Here is a 25,515-nt window from a genome sequence, read left to right as displayed (position 1 = left end):
GCTATTATAGCCTGATAGAGCTTCTGTTTCCTATTCTGCACACTAGCAATCAAGTGGAGTTCAATGCAGAAGAGGTAATGGACTTGTATCACCTGATATTGCACAGGCTGAAAACCCCAGGACTGGAGTGATGACAGGAGTGATGATATCCTTCTTCGTGCAAGGCCTTTTTCATACTTGCAACTTTATGGGCACTTCAGAATCTGATAGAATGAGATGATAGCTGCCGGCATACATGCAGAAGGGAGTCACTAAGTCTTTCACAGGCACCAATGGAGAAGAAGTCTAACTATTGTTTCAGATTCATATTGAGATTTGCTGGAACTGCTAAACTGCGGGTTTGAAAAAGTGGAGATGTTGCCTATAGCAACCAATCAGATTCTAGCTGTCATTTTGAAGAATGCACTAAATAAATGAAAGCTAGAATCTGATTGGTTGCTATAGGCAACATCTCCACTTTTCCAAACTCGCAGTTTAGTAAATCTAGCCCTTTGTCTTCACGTTTGTCAGGCAGGACAAATTAGATTGTAAGTATGATAGGGCAAATAAACTATTTCTGGACGTTTGTATACAGCACTACATTAAAGTGTATGGACTATAAAAAATAATACACTAAAAAATAAGATCATTTTACGTATTTAGCAGCATAGTGTGAATATGGTAAATTGATATTGTGGCTCATATCCAACCTACCATAAATTTTCTCATTTGATCATCGTTATGTGAGCCAAAATACCTTTTAACAATATTACATACCTAGTACAGTCATACCCTTAATGGTTTGTATAACTGCTCATAGAGCTCTATGCAAATATTATTGCTAAGTATATTTAGCAAACAAAACAAATTTAGTGCACCAACACTTAACACACTTCATTTTATATATAATAATTCACAAAATTTATTTAATATTTGTTTTTTTTTAGTTACTTATTAACTATTAAAAAATATAAACTTATAAAATTATTTAAAAAATAAACATAAGAACAATTTAAATAAAGTTTTCAGTTTTTTTTAATAAATAAGATTAATTTGATTATAGTATTGGCTAAAGGAGACCCAGGGGCAGATTTATTCAAGTGCAGCTTTTCAAAACCCATTTGGTTTTTAGCGCTTTAAATGTGCGGTTTTTAAGCTGTACAGTTTACTAAGGGCCAAACCACACATCAAGGCGCATCAATCAAGCCTGCAAACCCGATTTTTAGACCTAACAGGTATATAAAACGTTCTATTGACTTAGCTTCTGTTTGTCAAACCGCAAAAGAAAACACTACTTTTTAGTAAAAAAAAAAAAAAAAAAAAAGACGTGGTTCACACAGGTGAGTATGAAGTTTGAGTTATTTTGCCTGTGAGAACACAAGTAAATATATAAAGTTAAAAATAAACGCACCCTTACATTTTATGAAAGTCTAACTTCAGTTTTGAGTCTGATCCTCCAGGGGAGGGTCCAAAAATAATGATTAGGCACCGTTAATAAAAGTGTCCGTCTCAATGCTGAGTCACACTGGGCCCCTCCTGGTACCCCTGATTGGTGAGTACCAGGCAAAGAAAATGTAAATATAGTACAAGCACTTGTGACACTACAATTTTCAGCATGCATTAGTTCATGCTAGTACTTGTAGTGCCACTAGTGTGACCCCTTGTTAAGTCTAGTACACTAATAGTACCCCTTTGTTAAATCTTATAAACTAGTAGTGCCTCCTTGTTATAAATTATTAAATGGTTGTGTCATCTTTTAATAATAAAGAATAGTTAAATACAAACATCTAAGTGTGACTTGAACTGAGACCCTCACACAAATATACACAGTGGTCGGAGTGGAAATTTAAAAGTGGTGGTATGAAAAATGTAATGGGAATGTAAGTGAATGGAGATTGATAGTTTTGCAATGAAGTCAGGAGAAGTGGCGGTATGGCATCCCACCGTATACACCCACACTTCTAACACTGATTGTACATTTATTCTTCCTTCGGCGCTATATAAACCAAATGCCATCTGCTGTCAATAGAGAATGTGGAGCCTCTAAATAAAACTTGAACAAATAGAAGAAAAGATGACTGCACTGGCAATTGGGATGTACAAAAATTAAATTAATATCAAATATAATTAAAAAATAATTAACTACTATTGCAGAATCTAATATAAAAGAAGATGTTATTAATACAAACAAATTTAGGTTATAACCAACCATATCAATGGACAAAATTAAAATCTCCACATTTAATTTAAGCAGAGTTACTGTGTTATCAAAGCAGTTTTAGCAGTGTGCTAAAGACCGCTTATTATTGCATCGGGAGCAGACAATACGCATTATAGTTCTTCTTTAATATTTAACAACAAAAACAGACATTGAATGAGCTTCAGTATCTTAAGGGAAAAGAGCAGTTATAATAGTCAGCAAAAATGAATAAGTTACTGCTCTAAATTGCCAGTATTACGGTTATTGTAGAAGGACGTATGCTTCACCATCCACCTTATTATTCTCCCATCAGAATTCATTCTAAGTGAAATTATAAGAATCTTGTTTGCTGTGAAATTTTCCTTAAGGACTTTAAAATTGGATCCACTGCTGTGCTATGATGATAAATCACCAATTCTTTATGTTCAGGCTTGAAAAATATGCTCAATGTGGAGGTATAATAAAACCTTGATGCATTTTTGTGCGTGTGGCACTTTCATCAGAAGGTAAAGTAGTCGCACCTTCTTTAAGAAAAAAAAATAAAAAATGATTGCCTCCATAATTAATTCTTGCATGAAATCTTCTTTCTAGAGCAAAGGAAAAAAAACATTAAATGCAAGTAACGTTCCTAAGGAACACCCAATGATCTGACGAGCACAGCTACTTAATAACCAGGCAGCCAATCACGAATGGTCTCTTGCACTGCTCAGCCGATCACAAATAGGCTATTCTATCTGATAGGATAAACAAAAAAATGCTAATTATGTTTACCGTTAATTTCTTTACTTCTAAATACTACATGGCAGCCTGCTACATGCAATATTGAGAATGACATGAACTTTGATGCTTCCTCCATCATGATTCTGCTTCTAGTACCTCCCTTTCAAATAATAAAGGCTACCACTGTCTTGGTGTCTGAACATATCTTGAGGTACCTCAATTTTAGATTAAGATGAATGTGGTGAATTGCTTTCCACTGCTCTCATTTCCGAAATATTTACATGGTCTTTTCTCGCTTTGTGATCATTGCCTTGTGCTATCTGTCCTTGAAGGTGGGCTCCTAAATCTTTGAAACTTGAGTCTGTTGTAATGTTCATTCCGGCTCTAAAAATAAGACTCCTCCTGTCTCTGATTTTGGGCTTTGCCACCACCTAAGAGACTTTCTGATAGTATCCAACATTGTAATGGGCCTGATTCTGAGGAATCTGCTTGCGTTAGAAGTTCCAGCTGGAGGCTCCACATGTGCTACCTTGCTCAGGAAATAATCCTTATGGTGTAGGAAAACATTCCCTAAAATGAAAGTCCAATTCTTATTGACATCTGATGATGAGTCTCACATTTGATGATGAGTTTTGTTGTGATGGAATAAGCTTACTTTTTGCAGTCAGGCTCTTGTAGAAGGGTTATCACTTGAGATGTTCTATAGTTGACAATGTGCTCTGAACTCAGCACCACAAGGATGTTGTCCAGATAGGGCCTTGTCATGACTCTGTCTCTCAACATCTCCATTAGAGTGACAAAGCCCCTTAGTAAAAGTTCTCAGAGATGTCACCAACCCGAAGGGCAGGAGGTAAACTGAAAGTGTTGGCCCAAGATCCAGAACCTGAGGAATTGATGAACTGCAACAGGGATATGAAAATAAGTATTCTGAAGGTTTGTGGATGTGAGAAAATCTCCTTCACTGATGGCTATGAGGATAAAATTCACCAACTCCATGCAGTAATGTCTGGTATGGACAAACTTGATGATGCACCTGATGATTCTATGACAAGGAAGAATTTGGAATAGAAATATGTGTTAGGGGCATACCTAGCATGCTGCTTGAGATTTGACTGAGGCTCCATTTATGGTGCCTGAGAACCAGTTGCACTCCAAACGATTGTGACAAAATGTTTCCCAGGGCAGGGAATGCTTTAAAGTAGTTCCGAGCCCTGCTCCAGCCTTGTGTTCATTTTGGTGCCTGTAGACCTATGATATGGTGCGCACAAATGATCAGACAACCGAGGTCCAAAAATCTGCACCAAATTTTAATTTTATACACCAAGCAGAACGCCGTTTCCTGGGTAGCCAGCTCAGTCCTCGCCTTACACCATCAGATGGTGCATCTCCAGGATCCAAAAGATTACTACAAGAAAATAATAAAACACTACCTGACCTACCTATTACTAGTGACAGCAAAATACTTAGGGGAAGAGGACGAGCTGCCTTAAATACTGTCTGGGGAGTTTTCAAACCTGTCTCTACCTAAACTGGAAAGAGAACAACCCATTGTAACTGTTGCCTAGCAACGGGGCGCACTTCCTGACTCCAGGCGGCCACGCTGCATATGCAGTGATGTCCGCATCCTGTTGCTAGGCAATGGTACGCTCTTCTCCAGCTTGCCGGCGTTTCAGCTGCAGCTGATCGCCTAATCACTCACGCCTATCTGGGAGCCTTCCCTCTATTTAAACCTCCTTCAGACTGTATCTGGTGCCAAAATATTGGTTCACCAGCTCCAGCCTTCTGTTCCTGTTCCTGCTTTGTATTTGGCTCTGACCTTTGGCTTGTTCCTTGGACTACTCTCTCATGTTATCTATGGTACCGCTCTCGTCTATCTGGTTTCAACCTCTGACTTCCCTCTGACCATTCTCTGCATTATCCTTGAGTACTTCCCGTTTGGCTTCTGACCCGGACCGTTCGATCATTCCTGTTCCACGGGGGTCCCTGGTGAATACTGGGGGTGTGTTAGACTCTGTGCCTCCTTGTTTAGTTGTGCCAATACCAGTCAGTAGCACCTCCAGTAGTTCTAACATGACAATTTCCTTCACAATGCCTCAGCATCACATTTGTGCTGTCAAAACACTATGGGTCTGATTCATTAAGGAATGCAAGTTTTATTATGTGCCGCATGCTCAGAAACAGACTATATGGCAGTGAATGCAAGTGCGTGCAATTCATCTTCAAACGTAAAGGATACTTGCGACTGTCCACGATTTCAAAAGCAGAACGGGGGAGGGAAGGAGCGTATGCATGTTGGTAGTGTACAATAAGGGCAGGTAACTGTTTTTAGCTGCATCACTTGCAGCAGCTACAGGACAGGTGATATTGATGATGGACTTTTTCAGGCATTCTGTTGGGACTTAACATTGCACATATGCATTGTGTATAGCCTGCAGTCTGTTTCTACTTGAAAATGGGCGTAACTGCGTGCAATTTCCGGACAATTAAAAGAGCCCTATGAGCGCTACTCAGAGTACCATAGTAGCCACTATGCATATATAGTTATATAGTATAGTTATGGACAAAGATATTGGTACCTTTGCTGTATTTTCCAATAATACACCATTTATTCCAGGAAATTGTTTAAATGAAAAAATATTTTGGTATACACAAATGTAATTATTTGGTTAGCAGTGGAATAAATCTGAAGCAGAAAACAAATTACTACGTCTTAGTTTATTCCACACAGAAATCCTTAAATGGGCCAGACAAAATTATTGACACCTTTTAATAGTTAGATATAAAAGATTTAAACCAGATGATTGTCCTTCACTTTGGAACTGAACTCACCTGAGGTGAGTAGCAGGTGTCTGTAATGTAACAATCACTCATTGCATGATCCTGAATAGAGAACAAGACTCATTTTCCTGTATTGTGTCACTGTATGCACTGCAATGAGCTCGGAAAAAAGAATGAAAGCCAGAGAATTATCTGAGGAGGTCAGACAGAAGATCGTAGCCAAGCATGGACAATCTCAAGGCTACAAATCAATCCCCAGATAATTTGATGTTCTCGTTTTTAACGCATGTAATGTTAATAGAAACTTTAAAGTACATGGCACTGTAGCCAAACTCCATTGGAAGATAAAACTAGATTCCAGTGCAAGATTGTTAGCGTGATGGAGAAAGCAACTTCATCAAATGCCAAACAGATTCAAGTTGACCTTCAGACACAAGGTATGACAGTTTCACCTCGAACCATCCATCATCAACTCAATAAAAGGGGGTAACATGATAGGAAGTCCAGGATGGTCCCAATGAAAGAGACGTAAGAAAGCATGATTGGAGTTTGCGAAAACACACATGAACAAGTTGAACTCCGATATGGAGAGAGTCATGTGGACAGGTAAGACAGAGAATTAGAGCTTTTTGCTAAAGCATAATTTTAGAGAAGGCAAAATGAAAATAATACCTTCACTACAAGCATAGAGAAGGTTTAACGATGTTTTGGGATTGTTGTGATGCATCTGGCACTGGTAGTCTTGAACGCATGCATGAAATCAGGAGATTACCAGGCTGTTTTGGTGCACAATGCTGAATCCAATGTCTGAAAGCTGAGCCTCCGTCGAAGGTCATGGGTCTTACAGCAAGACAATGAACCTAAAACTTTAAAAAGCACCTAGAAATGGTTCGAGACTCTGGACTGTTCTGAAGTGGACAGCAATGAATCTAGATCTAAATACCATAGAAGACCTGTGGAGAGTAGAATAGAAAAACAAAGGTTATTTATATTAACGGAGAAAAAAAATTGTGGAGACCAAATACTGTTGTTAATTTCACTGTATGTTTAGAGCAGATTGTGAGTTATTTGAAAAAATTGAAAAGGTGTCAATATGTTTGGTCATGGCTGTATATGTGTATTATGTACAGCATTTTATATGCATGTACATATATGAAGTGTTTTATTTTTGTATAATAAGTTATTTAATAATTTCTAAGCATAAGGTACATCTACGAATGTAAAATGTTGGAATGTTCGTAGTCTCATTTGTTGACTTTTAAAGCTAATCATGGCACAGGCAGTTTAGTTTGCACAATAACCTGTATCTCTGTATCTAGGAGACCTTTCCCATGTTCATCAAAAAACTGTATTTAGCCTAAACTTGAGTCTTATAAACACATATGAAGGATTAGTTAGTGTGCATATTTATAGTTATATGCACATTATTTAATCCAAGTGCCAAATTCCTATTTTACAAGGACCTGAAAAAAACTGTATTGTACATTACATTGCATTGTCAGATGCGCATTTACCATAACATGGAAATGTTTACCTGATATAGCAATTGTGCCTGGTTAATAATGTGCATATTGTAAATATACTCTTGTTTATGCACATGTGACAGAGCTATAGAATGCTGGATGTTTAGACATCCAGGAACAATGCAATTTCAGAGAAATCAGTTTGTGGTGCTTGGAAGTGACCGTTGTGGTAGCCCATAGAGAATGAAAGAGGAATACGTTTTTATCACTGCATCATGTATAACTAACAGCATGACACTTCCCCCAACTTTGTTAGGCTAGTAATAGTGGTCGTATCAAAGATTTCTCCTGTCATAACCCATTTAACATTTGCCATCGCAGTCCTCATAGATTAATATGGTACCTGTCTTTTCCTATGGGATTCTGCTGTAGCCTCTCCGCCTTCAGAATCCCTTACAGTGGAAGTGCTGTGCGCATGCGCATAACAATTCCTCCTTTCATTGCCAGCCTAAACAGGAAAAAAACTTTGCAGCAGAGGGGTCACTTCACCGGGGCTCCCAGTGTAGCCCCCAACATGGTGCATCTCAGCGGTGCTTAAATATGCATAACTGCGATTTGCAGTGATGCATGTTTTGTGGCATTACAGTTTAGTCTTGCATAGACCCCCATGCATTTAGTCGGACCCTGATGACTAACACCATCTGAAGATGGGTCGCGCATGTGCAGTCAAGACTCCGGGTCACAACCTGAAGTCTTTAATTTAAAAAAAAAATGAATCGATAAGACAGCCTATCGGATTTGCTGCCCTGACATAACTATCATCAACACCATTTATTTATATAGCGCCACTGATTCCGCAGCGCTGTACAGAGAACTCACTCACATCAGTCCCTGCCCCTTTGGAGCTAACAGTCTAAATTCCCTAACACACACACACACACACAGACTAGGGTCAATTTTTGATAGCAGCCAATTAACCTACTAGTATGTTTTTGGAGTGTGGGAGGAAACCCACGCAAACACGGGGAGAACATACAAACTCCACACAGCAAAGGCCATGGTCGGAAATTGAACTCATGACCCCAGTGCTGTGAGGCAGAAGTGCTAACCACTAAGCCACTGTGCTGCCCATGACTATATTAAATTGCTATGAAGTCATCTGTCATCATTGCGATGACAGTAGATAATTAACGGACAACCTGTTAATCCTTAAATAGGCCCCTTAAAGTAATGTGGACGGATTTTATAATAGTGATTAATAAATCACAATGAAGGCTCCTCTTACTGCATTTTGAGAACATGTGGCAGTTTGAAGTCAGAGCCATAACAGCTGACAGTGCAGACCTCATATTGATCTACTGAATACAGAAAAGGGCAAACACACCACAGTCAGTTATACAACCCCACTTAGGTATGTATCTTTAACCTAAATTCAATGAAACAACTTATTTTAAAAAAGTATCTGTAATATTAATGGCATAATTCAATATAGGCTATTCCACTGCTAATATTAGTAGGAAAACGTGAGCAGACGAATCTCTCCAGGACAAAATTGTATATTATTTTCTAGATACTGGACCTTTGACAGCCACAGGGGTAACCCTAAGGAACATTGCAGGTAAGTTAAGGCGAATCATGTTTGTATCTGCGGCTCCTGAGATTGGAGGCGTGCAGGAAAAAGGGAGGGACAGCAGGACGACGCTCGAGGGGCGGAGGAGAAGAGGAGGGGAAGGAAAAGGGAGAAGGAGGAGGGAAGAAAAAATAAAGATTCACTGTTGGGGGAAAAAAATGTGTCTGTCGCACAATTTATCCCCTGCAAGATCAGAAGACTGTTCTCTGGGCGGCTTCATCACCCGCAGAAACTCCCCTGTCCGAGACCATTGCTAGAGCTCAGACCTGGTCTTATGTCGTGACAGAGACCTATCTTCTGGATTTGAGGGGGGAAAACTTGTAGCTAAAGGAAGAAGAGACAACCAACCGCCCAGCGACTCCTGCTGGGGGAGAGGGGCCAAGGAGACTGGTTAGAGGAGGGTGGGGAGCGGGGCTGGTTTACCCATCTATCCCCGGATTCTTCTTCTTTGATTCCTGTTGGTAACATAGGAGAGGAGCTAAAAGTTTCCCAAAGTTCTGGCCGCGCTGCCTGCTTGGCTCTGCGCTCTGTACCCGGGGAGGAGGTGGCGGCTGTGAGACCCTGGAGTCCGTGTCCATCAGCCTGTTCTCGGAGACCAGGAGGGGACACTCTGCAGGACTGAGCAGCAGACGGATGATGAGTTCTGGAGGAGTCGGGGGAATGGGACCGGCTGGCGGAGGAGAGGTGGTCTGCTCGGGCTGGCTCCGTAAATCACCGCCAGAGAAAAAGTTGAAGCGTTTCGTAAGTATCCTGCACTCTGTAAGTTTGGCTGAAGTTGGAGAGAGCAGGGAGTGGGCCTCAGCGTGCCTGGGATCACCGGCTGTCGCTAACATTATACAAACAACTGCAGAGTGGGGGTGACCTGGCTCCATGGGTGCCCGCAGCTGAGGGCAGGGGGTTAGAGCTGAATACTGGGCATGTGCGATTTATAACCCTTATGGAGTGTTTACTAACTAGAAGCGCTGTGTTCTGCCTGTGCCCCATTCTGAGGTATAACTTCTGACATTGGATCTGTCTGTTGTGGAGCTCAGTAGTGTCCTGTCATGTTGCTGGTTTATGTGCAAAATGTTACCTCTCCTTTTCAAGTATTTCCTGGATAGCTGCAGCTCGCTATGGAAGGTAGTGCATGGCGTGTGCTTTATTTTGGTACAAGAGAGGTCTGATTAACAATGTACTCATTTTCAGTACTAGGAAAATGCTACCTAAAATAACATTGTTTCCTTTCTTCAGTGCTCTGAATCTCTTTGTTTATTTGTTTTCTAATAGTGATAGAGTTTGTTTGTAAATAACAAAATATGGACACAGCAAATACTTCTAAGCAAATTGTGTCTGAATTGTTACTTGTTATGGTACCATTCAAGTTTGTATTTGGTTGAATTAATTAGTATTTGACATGAGCCTTTGTATTTTTTTTTTTTTTTACACAACATAGTTATAAACTGTGCATTCCATTCTTAGCTCCTATTGGGACACATGCCACCTATGCAGGGGGTTGGGTGATATCTGTGCCAGTTGTCATTACTACAGGGAGGGAGCAGGGTTTATGTTTGTAGTGTGCACTGGTTGTTGTTCACAGCTAAGGGTTCGGTTTCAAAACAGTCTGCTCCTGTGGGTAGTAGTCTGTGTGGGAACTTTGGCTGGCAGATCTGTCGTCAGGAGGCTTCACGTAACAGTGACTGTTTGCTGAGAGGGCAGATTCCTGCAGACAGTGGAAAGGCTGAAAGTTGAGCACTGATGGCTGTATCTCAAATTGTACATTCTATTTTTAGCACACATGAGTATACATTTACCTTTCCTTTGATCTCTAGAGGCTCTTTCACACCTCGCAGTTGTTAATGTGTTTTTAAGCCACTAAAGCCATGAAACCTGGATTAAAAATTAGAATGAATGATTTCTTAAGGGCTTATTAGCACCATTGCATTTGAAAACAAACACCACACTAAACATTTTATAAAGCAGCAGGACTTGCTGCTCATCCATTAACATGTTCTGCCAGTATATTGGATTCTAAACGCATCACAAGCACATGGAAAACATATTAAAAATGCATCTAAAGTAGTTTATATGCGTTTTATCCATTTCTCAGGTATGTGTGAACTAGCTGTAATGTGTAAAACATCCCAGATGTACAAACACACTATAAATAGTACAAAGGTCAGAATTCTGTCAGAAGATGCCGGCAAATATTTTTTTTCATTGAAATCAGACTTGTTCTTATACCCAGTAACGGCCCAGCCCACTTGTAGCATGAAACAAATTTGAATATTGTAATTTGAAGTTTGCTGAACTTTGACTCTGCCAAGTGCACTTATCTTATGTGTTGCCGACTTTAGCTAATCTTTGCATTCACTTTCTACGGATTTGGCTGAATTCACTTGCTCTGCATACCACATTTTAAGTTATTAATAGCCTGGTGCAGTAGGAATGACAACATCTTGGCTCCCTGCTCTTTGGTTTATATACAAGGAGCTATATTGGCAGATAATTTGCAATAATATCTCTTGATGTATGTTTCATGCACATGTGTTTCTTTACCAAAAGACAATACAACTCAACTGAACCTTAAAAGTCAACTCCCAAATCTGTTTTACTATAGGATTCTTATTAACAAAACAAACCATTATTTTAACTTCCTTTGCGTCTGAATTCTAATTATCAATCATTTAAAATGTTACAGGTGAATGTTACTGGTTGTTTAATACAACTAGCCAGATCTGGGCACTGTACCAGTGTGTTGGTTTACAGTAGGTCTCCAAATAGAACAGATTTATTTATGGAGCTAGTAGCATGGCTATAACTGTTGACTAAATTTGTTTAACAAACCACAAACGGACAGTTATAATATATACTAGCATTCTGCTAGCTTATGATATCCAATTGTTTTAATCGATCAAATGATTGAAAACTTTATGTGAAAATCAATTTATAAGCAGAGGTTAGGTTTTATCTTCTTGTACTCCGATGTTACAGCGTGTGCCACCAAGATGAGCTTGATGATGATTGGATCATTATCGGGACTGCCTTTAAATCCTTTAGGAAGATGACTGCCATTGACCTGTGTGTAAAGTCTTCTTCCAACATCCGTTACAGGCCCCAAGTTATCCAGCTGTTCAATCTGAGTCTGAGACCCCCCCCCCCCCGTGTTTTATCCAGCTTGACATCCAGACGTGTCCCATTATATGGGGCAGTTTCATTAATCATTTATTTAGCGCTAACATATAGTCCACAGCTCTGTAAAATTTGAACATTTTTGTCTTGCAAATCAGCATATGTCCTTTTTTGGAGCTTATAATCTAACTTCCCAAACACAGGAACACACAAATACCAAGGCCAATTTCATCAGAAACCAATTAACCTCGGTATGTATACTATTATTAAATATCCAATTGGGCATCCTGGAAAATGAGTGTGTGTAAATGGCATGTAGAAATAATTGTCACTCTTTATTACACATTGTTTAATTTTACTGACCAATGATGTATTGTTGTTAGTTATAGCAATCTCAGTTTTATGAAGCAAAATTCATTTCCAGTGATAATAGTCACCACATCATGTATTTTCTAACGGCTAAGCTGATAATTTGAGTTTGAAATTAAGACATTGAAACAAACAATAAAATGTTCAGTTCTCTGGGTATGGTATTTTTTTTCAACAAACATTACTGTGTCTGTAAAAAACTTAAATGCTAAACAATGTAGCCATTTAAGTTTGAACCTGTTTGCCTTGCTTCAATTTATCACACATATTTTGACTATTCCTGGTTTGATAAAATAGATCGAGAACCACTTTGAAGCCAATTTAAGCAGCTCTATAGAAATTGGTCCAAAAGGTGGAAAATTACAATTGTGGATAGACAATCATTAGCACTGCATTTATTGAACTCTATTTCACATGACCCGTGACCCCTCCCCTGTATATCATGGCACCTAGCACCATCTCCTTTCTTTCATGTCTTGTTTCAACTAAAAAAAAAAAAAAAATTTCAACTAGGAAAGGGACTAACCTCATTATTACATATTGGGACATGTTCTCACCAATCATATTGTGGAGTGCTCTTCCAACATATCTAAAATATAATTTAACAAAGATCAGAGTTGGAAACACTAGAATGGCACACCAGTCCATAAGATCACAAATACATATTATTAAAAAATCACTTTTAATTCATCATATGTAAAAATATGACTGTTCACTTTACCAATCAAGAAACAAATGAACGTGAAACCTCAAAATTCTTATTTACTATCACTGCATCGCTGCAGATATCTGCTGCTTTGCATATCTTTGTTTTACTAAGCAGCCCCCATAAGTGTATGGGCACTGCTCAGTATCGCTATTTACTAAAGTTTGCTTAAAAAAAATGCATTTTTTTTTTTTTAAGCTTGTTAATGTACGCCAGCTGAAGCTGGTGTACATTGTCATAATTGAAAAGTTTCAGTGCTGTCAGCTCTGCTCCGAAGAGCAGAGTTGGACAGCGCATGTGTGGAGGGATCTCACCGTTCTTCCTCTCCAACTGTATAGTGCAGGGATGTTTGTGTGCATACCCGATGTTTTCAGTCGGTGCATGCGCACTGGAGTGAGAAGAGGACCCCAGTGAATCGCATACGCCTTCGGAAGTGAGTAGACAGTGATAAGTATGTTTTCCACTGCACAGGAACAGCAGTTTTTTGGAACTGCTGTTCCTGTGTTGCTTTTTTCATAAATATGAGAAATAGTTCAATCCTTAACAATGCAATAAGGATTGAAAACTATTTTTCATTTTGTGCAGTGGTTGATAAATGTGCCCCTATAAGAGATATATAGGGGATAGGTGTGATGTGAAATATAGAAACTCTGAATGAGTTACCAAACAAGTCATATTATTCCATTTAAAAGGACATACCTTATGATTAGAAGAAATGTGTATAAGCAGATAATGGTTTAGGTGTTATAATTGTCTCCTTTAAAATATTACGGCTCCTACAAGGGGTTACTTTTTTTATGGACACTTTACAAATTTTTCTGTGATTTCTCACTTTACATATCTTATTTATTTTGTCTCTATCAATTAGTTTTAATATTTCACCATGATGTTACCTGGGTATTGGTTTTGTGAACTTTCAATAATATGTATTTGATATCTAGTGGACTGGAGTGTCTTGTTTGTGTGTTCAACTCTGGTCTTGTGTGACATTATTGTTTAAAATAAAAACAAGATAGACGGCAAACTATCTATAGGTGTTTATCTAACTGCTATATTTTATTAACATTGAATGACAAAGTAACAAAACAAAAAATACTAGGAATAAATATAGCAGAATTCAGTCCAAAAAAATAAACACAGAAAAACTTAAACCATTGTGCTGCAGCGTTGCTTTGAGGACATGCGTTGATCACATTGTTAAAATTAAGGAAGGACAAGGTGCAAAGCTATGTGTTTGCTTTTTATTTTGTTCTTTAAAGTTCCACCAGCACCTAGTAAATCATTGTAGTGCAGGTGCTTCTCCTTGTCTAGCAGGAGGCTACTAATTTTGTTAACCAACTTTACATAACAGGGGGGAGAGTTGCTCTGGTTAATTTTTTTTTATTTTTTTTTAAATCGCTGCAAGGAGCAGCCCCTAGGGTTTGGCTAGGGGTCAGTTGGACTCCGCACTAGCACCTTTTATTAGTTGGTAGTGCAGCTTTAAAGGATACTGGAATGAAAAATGCAGTGATGTAACTTTATGAAAGCTGTTCGGCAGGCAACTGTATAGAAAGATAGTGTTGCCTATAGCAGCCTATCAAACATTGGATTTCAATTTATAAATTTAAATTGTACTATAAAATGAGGTGATACAACAGATGTTATAAGTGCCCCTTAGTACATTTAAAATTTAAACATCCTATTTTTTTCTTTGTTTAAACTGCAAAACGCAATCATTGCAGGACAAAAGGTTTTTAAAGTCTTATTAAAACACTGTTTAGATGTTGGGCATTGTCATTTTTGTTAAGGCAGTGTGCTAGGACTATTGTTATTTACTTATATCACATTTCATTATAACCAGGAGAAAAGTGCCTCACAAGAGCTCAAGATCACAAACTAGCTTCTAGAAGCAGAACCCAGCAAGATTTGTTAACCACTAAACCATTTTGTGAGGATGTTCTTTGTTAATGGACGACAAGACCACACTTTTTTTTTTTTGCTGTTAACTTGGTTGTTGAGGTTTGAAAACAAACTGTTCTGGAATGTAGCACTTTACTCCAGAAACATCCCCAAAAATTAAAGCATAGTCCGCATTCTAACATGAAATATTCATGTATTTTAATGGGGTCAGTGTACCTGAAATGTTTTCCCCCTTAATATGTAGACTACAACTGGGCTGATTCAAACAGACAGTAGGTGATTTTGATTCTTCCTCTTTGTGAATGTGTCACAAATTAAATGACAGGTTCATACATTGGGCTTCTGTGTGTGTGCGCGTTCTGGATGAAAGGGTGACCTCTTCTTTTCATGGATAGTGTCACTTTGGTAATTTTTCCACAGTAATTAAATCAGAGAATATCACTGCGAATGTGTTCAAACCGGTCTCATCCAATAACATTTACTGGATATCACACCAGCAAATTTCCTCTAGAAATCCAATAGCAGTTGTTGCTGACAGCGATTAGTCCAGCAAACCAAACTCTAATCAAAAATGCAGCTCTATTGAAATTGGTGGTATCTGATAATTATTTTGTGTGTGTGCACATAGCCTTCTACTTAAAACCTAAAATGATGTCTAGAGCAGCCATGCTTTATCAATTAACATTCATATTTTTCTATCTATATAATCAAATGAGTCAACCCACTCAGGCTCCCTACCATAGCATTTTAAGCCAGGACTGATAATATATGACCTCATGCTAGAAGCTAGAACAAAAAAAAGATCGGATGCAAATCCATGATGCTCTAACTTGTTCGGGTTGGGTGTCCCCAGCACTTATAAACAGGCGTGCACAGCATGTAGCAGAAATGCCCAACACATTTGCTGAAATCTGCCAGTGCCATTAGTGGCCGTGGACAAGCAGAGCTAAGACTCTCCCTTGCACTACTGTCCTACAGTGACTTTGGCATGGGATAACATAACCTTGCAGTTCTCTAATGTTCTCTAATTTATGGTTCTTCAGGCACTAAGCATAGCTCACATAGGAGTCCATTGTAGTTGGTATTCTTGGATATTAACGAAGCCCCTGTGAAATTTACCGAGTCCTGGAGTCATATGATTTAATACACCAGCTGCCAACAGAGAGCTGGAATCCCTTGCTGATCACAATATCACCTGATCCAGGTTCAGCAGAAACACTGGCGGCCTCCTCACTGGGGATTACAGGAAGTGAGAACCTCTGGGTTGCCTAAACAATTTGAGAAGCTCACCCACAGAGCCGTCTAAATTAATGCTGTGGTTTTTTTTTTGTTGTTTTTTTTTAGACTTTTTGCCTATATTTATTTGTTTGGTATTTCTAGTGAAGGCTTCGGATTAATTTGGGTTTGTTATACACTCAGACAGCCTTACTTACTAATTCAACCTCTCGCATTTAGATTTGCAAGGAAGAAGGTGTCTTTTACCATACATGCCAAAGTGAGGTGCAAGTGTGGAGGGGGGCTTGGTGCTGTGAATTGTTGTTTTGGCCACAGGGGTGGGGCCAAAATTAAGCAACTCTTGTAATCGAGTTCCACTTCACTAGCAAATGGGCAGGATTGTGAGAATGGCCTGCTCTCCCTGGATTTCGGGAGTCTCCAAGTATGTCTTCTGCTCCTCATATATCAGGTTGTTGAGAGATTGGATATTAAAGTCATTATTGTGAATACAAATCAATTTGTTTCTGTATTGTACAAATTAGCGCTATCCTTTTATGGTTTCTTTTGTTTGTTTGTTTATCCCCCTTAGATGGGAATTGGCCATTTCCCTTGAATAAGCTGCTTGTTGGTCCTTTATTTTTATTTTAAACTAATGTAGTTTCATCTGAACCTTTAGCTAGTAAAGTAAAGCTAATGTAAAAAAAAAAAAAAAAAAAAAAAAAGTGTAAAAGGTTAAGTGCTCACAATTGTTTATACCACTTCTGCAGACGAGTCCTGCAAGGCTATTTTTTGCGGCCGGCTGGAAATTAGTTACGTGGAGACCCTGGATTGTACCACATATCCCTGTGGCTGTAGGAGTCCACCCTCACAGCTGCTGTGATACCTGGCCATTGATAGGCGAGTTCAGTCTAGCAGTGAATCAGAATGAATGAGTTACACTCTGATTAAATTCTAGACAGTCACTGTATTAATGTGAAGCTCACTCTCGAGTGAGACTATATTTCATTGCCTGGGACAAATAAGTCATTCGTTTGCAAGGGAATGTGTTACAATGGAGGTGAGGGGGGGACGGATAACAAATGTTTTGCTATTAGAAGAGGGGTGAGGAGTTGGGGGATTTGTTATAGGGAGGGTTTGGATAGAAATGTGTTAAAATGAGGGCAGGATGTGTTACTACAGAGGTGAGGAGGGGTTTTCTACAGGGGAAGGGCATGGCTCGCTCTCTATGTAATGTGATATGATCAGACACCCTATATGGAACAGCCACGCCCTGCGATGCCCTGGGGCATGGCGCCGCTGATTCACGATAACACACATTTCTATCTCCATAAGAATGTTTTAATGTTAAGTAAGAGGTAAGTTATAACTATAGTTGCTCTCCTGCACTGTCCGGGAAAGTCACAAATTTCTGGGAGTACCCCCAGAGAGAACAGTCCAAATTTCCCACATCCTGCCCACTTCCCTAGTGAACAGGGGGTGTGACAGTTAATTATCATCCTGGGCTAACCTCCCCACCCCCTGTTCCATATTTAGATACTGCTTTTCCATAAAGCAGCATTCATGGGTAATGTAAAGAATTCATTCTACACACCGGAGCCCCAGGGGCTGCTTTTTGCTGGTTTTCTCTGGTGACTCCAGCCACAGCTATAAGCTGAAGAGACTTGGATACACAGACCAGTATAAAGCCTCAGACACATATCTTGCAGCTTATTGGTCCTCCCACTCTCATTTTTAACTATTGTTTAAATAGTGAATAATAAAGTGTTTCATGTGCAGTGCTACATAAATATAGGAGCCACTGGAAATACTTTTTAAATGATCAATTCCCAGACTCCAATAAGGAGTAGGAGCAGGTCAGGTAAAATGTAACAACCAGTAATCCTGCCTTAAGACAAAATAAAAACCATGAACCACAGGGCAACATCTTGGTGCAGAACATGGGTAAATATAATGTCAAATTTCCCATTAATAAACTTTTTTTTATTATTATTTTGTTAACGCCATATCGCAAGACACTTGCCACATCATTCACCTAACTGACCAGTAATCTAATGATTTAGGTTTTGGAACTTGCATGAGAATTAAAAACATTTTTTTTTCTCCTTTTCATGGGGATTTCTAGGACAGTTCCTTTCCCCTGGGTAAACTTCTGGGTTTCTATTTATTTGTCGTCTTAATTGTATTGTCACTCACTGCTTTTCCCTGCTTATAGTGCCCAAACTGTGTTGAAACTGCAGTTTCTGTACCCTGGTTTAGTAAAAATAAATAACATTTAATCATCCAAAGATCCAAATTAATATCCCTGCAAGTCTCTTCATTACCAATTCTAAACTTTCAGGCTATGTACACATTAACTCTTCCACCATGATGGTACTCAAAACTCAACCTGGCTCCATAATAAAGTGCTACAATGCCTATGTTGTGTATTTATATACAGTGTGTATATATAATTACACATACAGTTGGTTCCAGAATCATTGGTAGCATTCATAAAGATGAAGGACAAAAAGCAGTTTAAAGAAAGGAACTATGTCATGGACCTCATTGTGCTGATGGAACACAGTAGTATTGCAATATGTTTTGTACAAATACTGAAAAATTAAGTGCTAAAATGCAATTTTCAGTTATAATCTGTACATCATGACTACTTCTGATGTACGTGAAATGAAATCAACAATTCTCACTTCCGGCCAATGACTTTCTGAGCCAAGCTAGTTGCATGTCGATTGTAATAAGCTAATAACGTCAACATTGGTTCAGTGGTTACCTGCTGCTATCCTGGACACTAGTAGGCAGTAGTGTATATCCTGCAAACTGTAGGCAACATTTAAAAAGCGTACATTTTCCATGAAAAGGCTTTGGGGCCTATTAAAGCTTTCCCCCCTGTTAAATCCCTAAAAACAACAGTTTTCGGGGATTAACCGCTAAATTGCTATTTATAATTGTAGCATTGCAGCAGATATCTCGGGTAGCTGGCGTACATTAACATAATTGAAAAGTTTTACTGCCGGCAGCTCTGCTCTGAAGAGCAGAGCTGCACAACGCATGTGTGGAGGGATCATGTGATGCCTCTCTGTCACATGACTCACCATCTTGCAGTCCAGATCTCTGTGCGTATGCCCGAGCTTTTCGGTCGGCGCATACGCACAGGGATTCAAAGCAAGCCGGAAACCACATCGCAGAGGACTGCAAGTGAAGAGCCCGTGAAAAGTAAGTGTAAGACTTCACAGGAACAGACGTTTTTTCGGAACGGCTGTTCCTGTGTTGATTTTTAAATAAATGAGATATCTTTCAATCCTCATGTGATGAGGATTGAAAAGTATCTTTCATAAAATGCGGTGCTATATAAATACGCCCCTTTAAGAGAGCAATGATTCTGTAAACAGTGGAAATTAGTGTTATAGATGCCTTTATTTACATTTAAGTATTTGTAACTATAATGGGCATAATTGATAGTATAAACCACTAATCACTCAGTTTTTCACCTTACTACTTCATAAATAACCTGATATTTAACTCTGTCATTATGACATTTAGTTTGTAACTTCCTTTATAGATTGTGTATTTTGAAATATAATTCAGTTGCTAAGTCCTCTCCGCCTAACAGATATGAAAGGCCAAATAAGGCTTCTGTTAATGACCACACAAACACACCTTTATGTTTGTGGATGTTAAAAAGTACTTTTCACATGTCTCTCTGGGTTGGCTAGTTAGTGGTCCTGTTAATGTAAACCTTTTGTTCATGGTATGCCACAGGATTAACCCAGACAACTTCCATACGGGAGTTGCAATATCCTTCTGTATTCACATAAGTGAGGATTAGGGACAGATCTCTGAAGTTGAATGGTGCAACACACAATCTCGGAGAGGACCTGTAACTAACAATATGTGCAGGAATGTGTTCTCAATTCTGTAAGGTAGAAATGGGTAGTAAGAAATGCACCTGCAATAGTTACTATTAATTGGGCTAATTTATGTGGATGCCTGAGTTATATATAAAATATTCTCCAAAATCAAATTAAGTTGGATTTCCAGACTGTAACCAAACATGATGTACCAGCAAAGGGTGCAAATCAGCCAGGAGTAGTCAGTCACTAACATTTTCATACCACCACTTCGACCATTGAGCAGAACCACCCCTAAGCAAAGATGTTACATTTTTACAAAAGATAAATTTGGTCAAATGAGAAATGGTATATGTGAATGTGACTGGCTGGGAATTGATAAGTGGAGTGCAGGTTCAGTGAAAAAAAAAAGAGAAGAAAAATGCATTATTATAATTTATTATTATTATTTTCATAACTTTGTATTTAAATATTTTAATAGACAAAACAAATGAGAACAGCACGTAAAGCTAGTCTAAAAGACACTAGGCGCACAATTAAGTGTGCTAAAGCAGTGTTGGCAAACTTAGAAACTACATGTGTGTAAGATTACTTTTAATGGTTTTAATGTGAATTCTGTGGAACCAAAAACGGTCAACAACGATTGCGTTGTGTGGACATTACTCCTTTTAATTTCAGATGTCCTGCTGGCACTAGATGACATCCTAGTGTTGTGTGGAGGAGGTTACACAATGTCATAGATGGCCGCTTCTGGAAATTCACTGCTGCCCTAACTCTTTAGTAAGAGCTGTGGCTGCAGGTTAAGCTTATCGGCATAAAGGGAAGCATGAGAGAGACTGGACATATAGCAGGAATGAGCTGGATGCCTCAGATTAAGGCTCTGAGGGCTGCACAATTGGGCACATTTCTGGTCTTTTAGGAAGCAGTGTTCTTCTCAAGACCCTCAGATGAGAGGTACAAGCTGGGGACATCCTAACAAGCCTTAGATCCAGGCTCCAGAAGCATGAATACCAAGGTTCAGTGGTTAGACTGCTAATAGATTTGTAACAGGTTTGGTACCTGAGAAATGGTATGTTGAATGCATAGAGACTTAGAGAAAAAATATGAATGGGCTAGACCAGTGTTGGCTAACCTGTGATACTCCAGGTGTTGTGAAACTACAAGTTCCAGCATACCCTTTCAGCAATAAGCTGCTATATATTGGCAAAGCATGCTGGGACTTGTAGTTTCACAACACCTGGAGTGTCACAGGTTAGCCAACACTGGGCTAGACTATGGTATCTTAAACCGAACACATACATAAAAATGCAATAAAGGTGGCACAAATCTGAAAGCGGAATACAGACTGAATGGTGATGTGAAACCTAGTTGTGTAGAAAGAGGTATTAGAAACAGGAAGAAGGTAGCTATATGGCCTCTTTATAGGTCAGTGCTAAGACAGTTCTGGAGGCCCTATCTCCAAAAAAGGCATTAATTACTACGGTATATAACCGCAGTATTACCGTAGTAAGGTAATTTTAACACTTTTTTTGCTTGCAGCCCTCAGGGCCACGAAATAAAGATCTGGGTTGAAATTACTGCATTAATGGTAATACAATTAGCGTCACATTATTCTTACACTAACGTGGCCAAATTGAATCGGCCCATAGTCAGAAAAAATGGTGTATGGGCTGTATAACTGTACTTATTCGCAAAGACTTCAAGAGCTACACATGTACAGCTTAGAGGAGCAAAGGGACAGAAATGGGAAACATCCAAATATATCAAAAGTATTAATAGGGTTTAGGTAGGTTTTCTAGAGCATGGAACAACACTTTTAAATAGGAGATGGGATGGCTGTGCGGTAGCGCAAGGAAGAACTCTATTTTACACACAAAAAAGAAAGGGGTTCATGGAATAATCTGCCAGCAGTTGTGTTGAGGATTTGCACACATTATTACCAGAAGATTTCTAGAATGAGAGGTTGGGGGTGGGGGGGTGTGTGACGCCCACAAAAAAAAAAAGTACAGGAATGATTTTCTTTTAGGTTCTTTTCTGTGTTCAAATTCTGTTGTGTAAATACAATGTATATTTATTGTGGGAACATTTACTTTAGCTATCAGAAATGTAGAATATTGATGGGCACCTGTAAGTCTAAGATTGGATTGGCTGCTCCCAATCTTTTGGAATCTGGCAAACATCTGGTAGCTTTCAGATGTTCCCTTCACAATACATGGTGTTGGGGAATTCAAAGTGTGAAGCACTGTGAATTTCTTTACTAATCTGACAAATGTTTTAACTTGCCACAACTTTGCCCTAAGACCTGTTTACACACTATGTAATTGAAACTTGATTTTCTGGTTTGGTTTGCCTAGTGGTATACTGTCTCAAGCAGGTGATCTTTTCTCCCCTTTTTTTTTTTTTTTTTTTTATTCTTTATAAATGAAAACCATGCAGTGTGTGTTTTTCCTTGTGTGTAAATAAAATAACCCTCAGACTTTGAGATAATTGATTTTTAGTGAAAGCAAAATTGCTAGGAACAACATCTTGGATGGTGTTCATTAGGAATGCAAAAGCTCTGAGTTTCAAGAGTTGATGCAAGTATCTGTGTTTAAATGATGAGATTAGCTGTAAGTGGAACTACCAAACTTGTCTTTTTATAGTTATTCACGTGTTACGATGTATCAATTGACCCAGTATCACAGCGTGTATGGTCGTGGAAAGATTGATATGTTTAAAATGAACTGGAATATTTTAAGGGCATAGCGGAAAATGGATCTGAAAGATGATGGCTATTTTGTGTGTGGTCATTTTATAACTGCAGTGATTGTCCCCAAAATAATCTGCTTAGCCCAGTCGCTGAACAGCTGGATCGCAAATTGACCAGATCAGGTGTTGATCCTGTCACTTGGTGCTCCTGCCTGGCAGGACTTCTAAATCACATGTTCTATTTGAAGGTTCTTGGGCCCCATCACAGGACCCTCATTCATTGTGGGTGGCCACTATTGCATTAACCTGTGAAGCCCCAAAGTCATCAATTTAAACCATGTCCCAAAGTCAGGCCATCAGGCATCAAAGAATAATTGAGCAAAGTACTAATAATCCATTTTTATATTTTTTTTAATTTAAGTTTTTTGTCTTGTATACTGTAGTTAAAGAGATTGGACAAAAAATAAAGCAGTATTTAAAGAATTAATAAAAAAAAAGTCAAAATATCTTCTGGTGAAGAACGGACTGCTGAAAAAGGCGAACTTGCTAGGACATGTCTCTTGGGCAAAATCTGTGGTTTTGAAAAGCATTGAGCAAACTGCCTAAACTGATGCGATGGAATGCAGAAATGCTTCTGTCTATCAGTAGATTTATATAATATCTAATAGTGTGTTTTATTTGTTCTTTGTTCTCCTACACTGAGAGCCTTTTTTTATTTTTTATCTTCTGGTTTATATTAATTTTTGTGGAAGTTGTCATGCTACTCACTGGGCCATAGTGTCCAGAAATATCTATAGATTCAGCTGATCACTGCAACCTTCCATTGTATTTTTATTTTATTTTGAATTTTTAGTGCCATCATGAAAAATGGCAGAGTTGGTTAATTTGTTGCCTTTAGCAAATACCATTGGAATGAAACCTCTTTTAAGGTAAAAGATATATACAGGTGATCATCAGTATGGCATTTTACTAGTCCTATTTGTATGGCTATAGTAATCACATCAGGTACTACAGCTATAATATTCAGTTGAGGAAATTGCTTGTTTTAAAGTAGCTTTACATATTTTCAGCAAATATGCAGAGCAATAAATTCAGCAAGAGCAAATATAAGACCTACTGGATACATTAGATACATATAATAACTAGGGTGAAGTAGTTGTTAGTGACATGCACTGAACAGTACTAAGAACACTGCACTGTATGGTTAACATTAGTTAGTGTGTGTATGTAAAATTATAATATATATTTATTTATTTTTTATTATTTTTTTTGCACTTTCCTTGACTGATTGTAGACCTCAAGTTTCCCACTGCAAGTGAAATTTTTTTGTCTCAGGAAACCGACAAAGGAAATGAATTCCTTAAATATAGTAGTTGCATATGCAGTTAAATTTAGTTTTAGGGGTGGGGAGTTGGCTAGCCATCTTTTTTTCCAATTGATCCAATAGGTGTTTTTACATTTTCATTTTAGTTATTGTATTCATGTGTGAAATCCTTTATCGTTAAGAAATTACTAATAACTCCTTTTAGACGCTATAAAGATTAATGTCTGTATCCTAATAACAGGAATGGAGTGTACAAGCAATATTTCTCTGCTCAAATGTCTCTCAGGGCTAATCTGACACTGGAATGCCCACGAACAGCTTGTCACAAGGCATTGTTCTTATCCCTTCCTCATCAAACTCTGCCTCTTCCTGAGGTAAATATTTGATAAAATACAAATACGCTCAATCACTGATCTGAGGTACCTTGTCATGGTCTCTCGCCATATGACGATGTGGCACCTCTGTCCACCAGGTGTCTAATGATATAAATTTAGCATCTCTGCTAGATTTCTGACACTCATTGTGCCTTATGCGAACTGCCAAGCCATCCCATTTTTCCTCGCTCTCTGTATAGGGGGCCCAGAGTTGACCCTGGCCCCACACAGCAGGGCTCACTGATTTGCTCCAATTTCTTCTTTTAAATATTGCCCATAGCGCTCCCTCACAATGTTTTCTCTGTGAAGAACCTTCCCTCTACCTGTTCTCGGGCTAGTCCTGTCTTCGTTCCATTCACGTCTGTGCTACAGAAGGTCCCTTTGCATCCTGCATAGTTTCGCGAAAGTGGCAAAGGGTACTACATAAAAACAAGCATTGTGGTAAATGGAAATGATGTGAGTAAGGCTGGTACACACTACAGAAATTTTCTCCTGGTGTGTTATCTATAACTTTTTTACCAAGGACTGAAAAGAAGAAGAAAAAAAAAAAGTCACATGTTTTAAAAATATACCTTCAGATCTGTGCTCTTCATCTGTCATAACCATCAGCTGAAAAGATCATGACTCTGTAAACTCTATGTAGATCCTGATTGTGAGTGAATACACACTGCAGAATTGGAACGATATTGTTCCATCGTTGAACGAAATTTTTAGTCCAGTTTAAAAGTCAAATGAAACGATACAATGTGATTTGGAACCATAGACGTTCATTGTTGCTGTGTACACATTAATGCAATATCGGCTGATTGGCCTGATAATCGGCTGAAAACCCTGTAGTGTGTGTACCCAGCCTCACAGGCTGAATAGCAGCTAAACAAAACAGTGATGCTAAAAGGCATTCCAGAATGCAGAAGTTACTTGTCACTTTGCTTAAGGAAGCAATTAACCCAACAATTCAACTACTGTCAATAGAAAAAAAGATATTGAAGTGGGCTAAGCAATGTCTGGTTTGAAGAATCCTGATTCTTGCTGAGTAAATCTAGACTGGGATTCAGGGCCGGATTTACCACTAAGCAACCTAGGCAATTGCCTAGGGCCCAGCGGTCCCCAGAGGGCCCTCCCAGGGCCGTCAGTGAGACAACCCTTTAAAAATGGGCCGCTACTGATGGGCCAATGCTATATGCTTTGCCCCCCAGGCTAAAGTCTGCTAGCCAGCC

At 38.8% G+C, this 25,515-nt stretch overlaps 1 protein-coding gene across 2 annotated transcripts in view; it reads left to right on the top strand.

The window, feature by feature from the left end:
• Positions 1 to 8,890: 8,890 nt before the first annotated feature.
• The window catches only part of GAB1 (GRB2 associated binding protein 1), an 82,267-nt gene continuing 65,642 nt past the window's right edge, over positions 8,891 to 25,515 (top strand). For both annotated transcript variants that reach the window (XM_075199276.1, XM_075199268.1), the window contains exon 1: positions 8,891 to 9,511. In XM_075199276.1, the coding sequence (XP_075055377.1) occupies positions 9,404 to 9,511 (108 nt within the window). In that variant the 5' untranslated portion in view covers positions 8,891 to 9,403. The remainder of the gene's footprint in view (positions 9,512 to 25,515) is intronic.

Source organism: Mixophyes fleayi, chromosome 1 (genome assembly GCF_038048845.1).
Source record: "Mixophyes fleayi isolate aMixFle1 chromosome 1, aMixFle1.hap1, whole genome shotgun sequence".
NCBI lineage: Eukaryota > Metazoa > Chordata > Amphibia > Anura > Limnodynastidae > Mixophyes > Mixophyes fleayi.
This window is presented reverse-complemented; position numbering and strand designations above follow the sequence as displayed.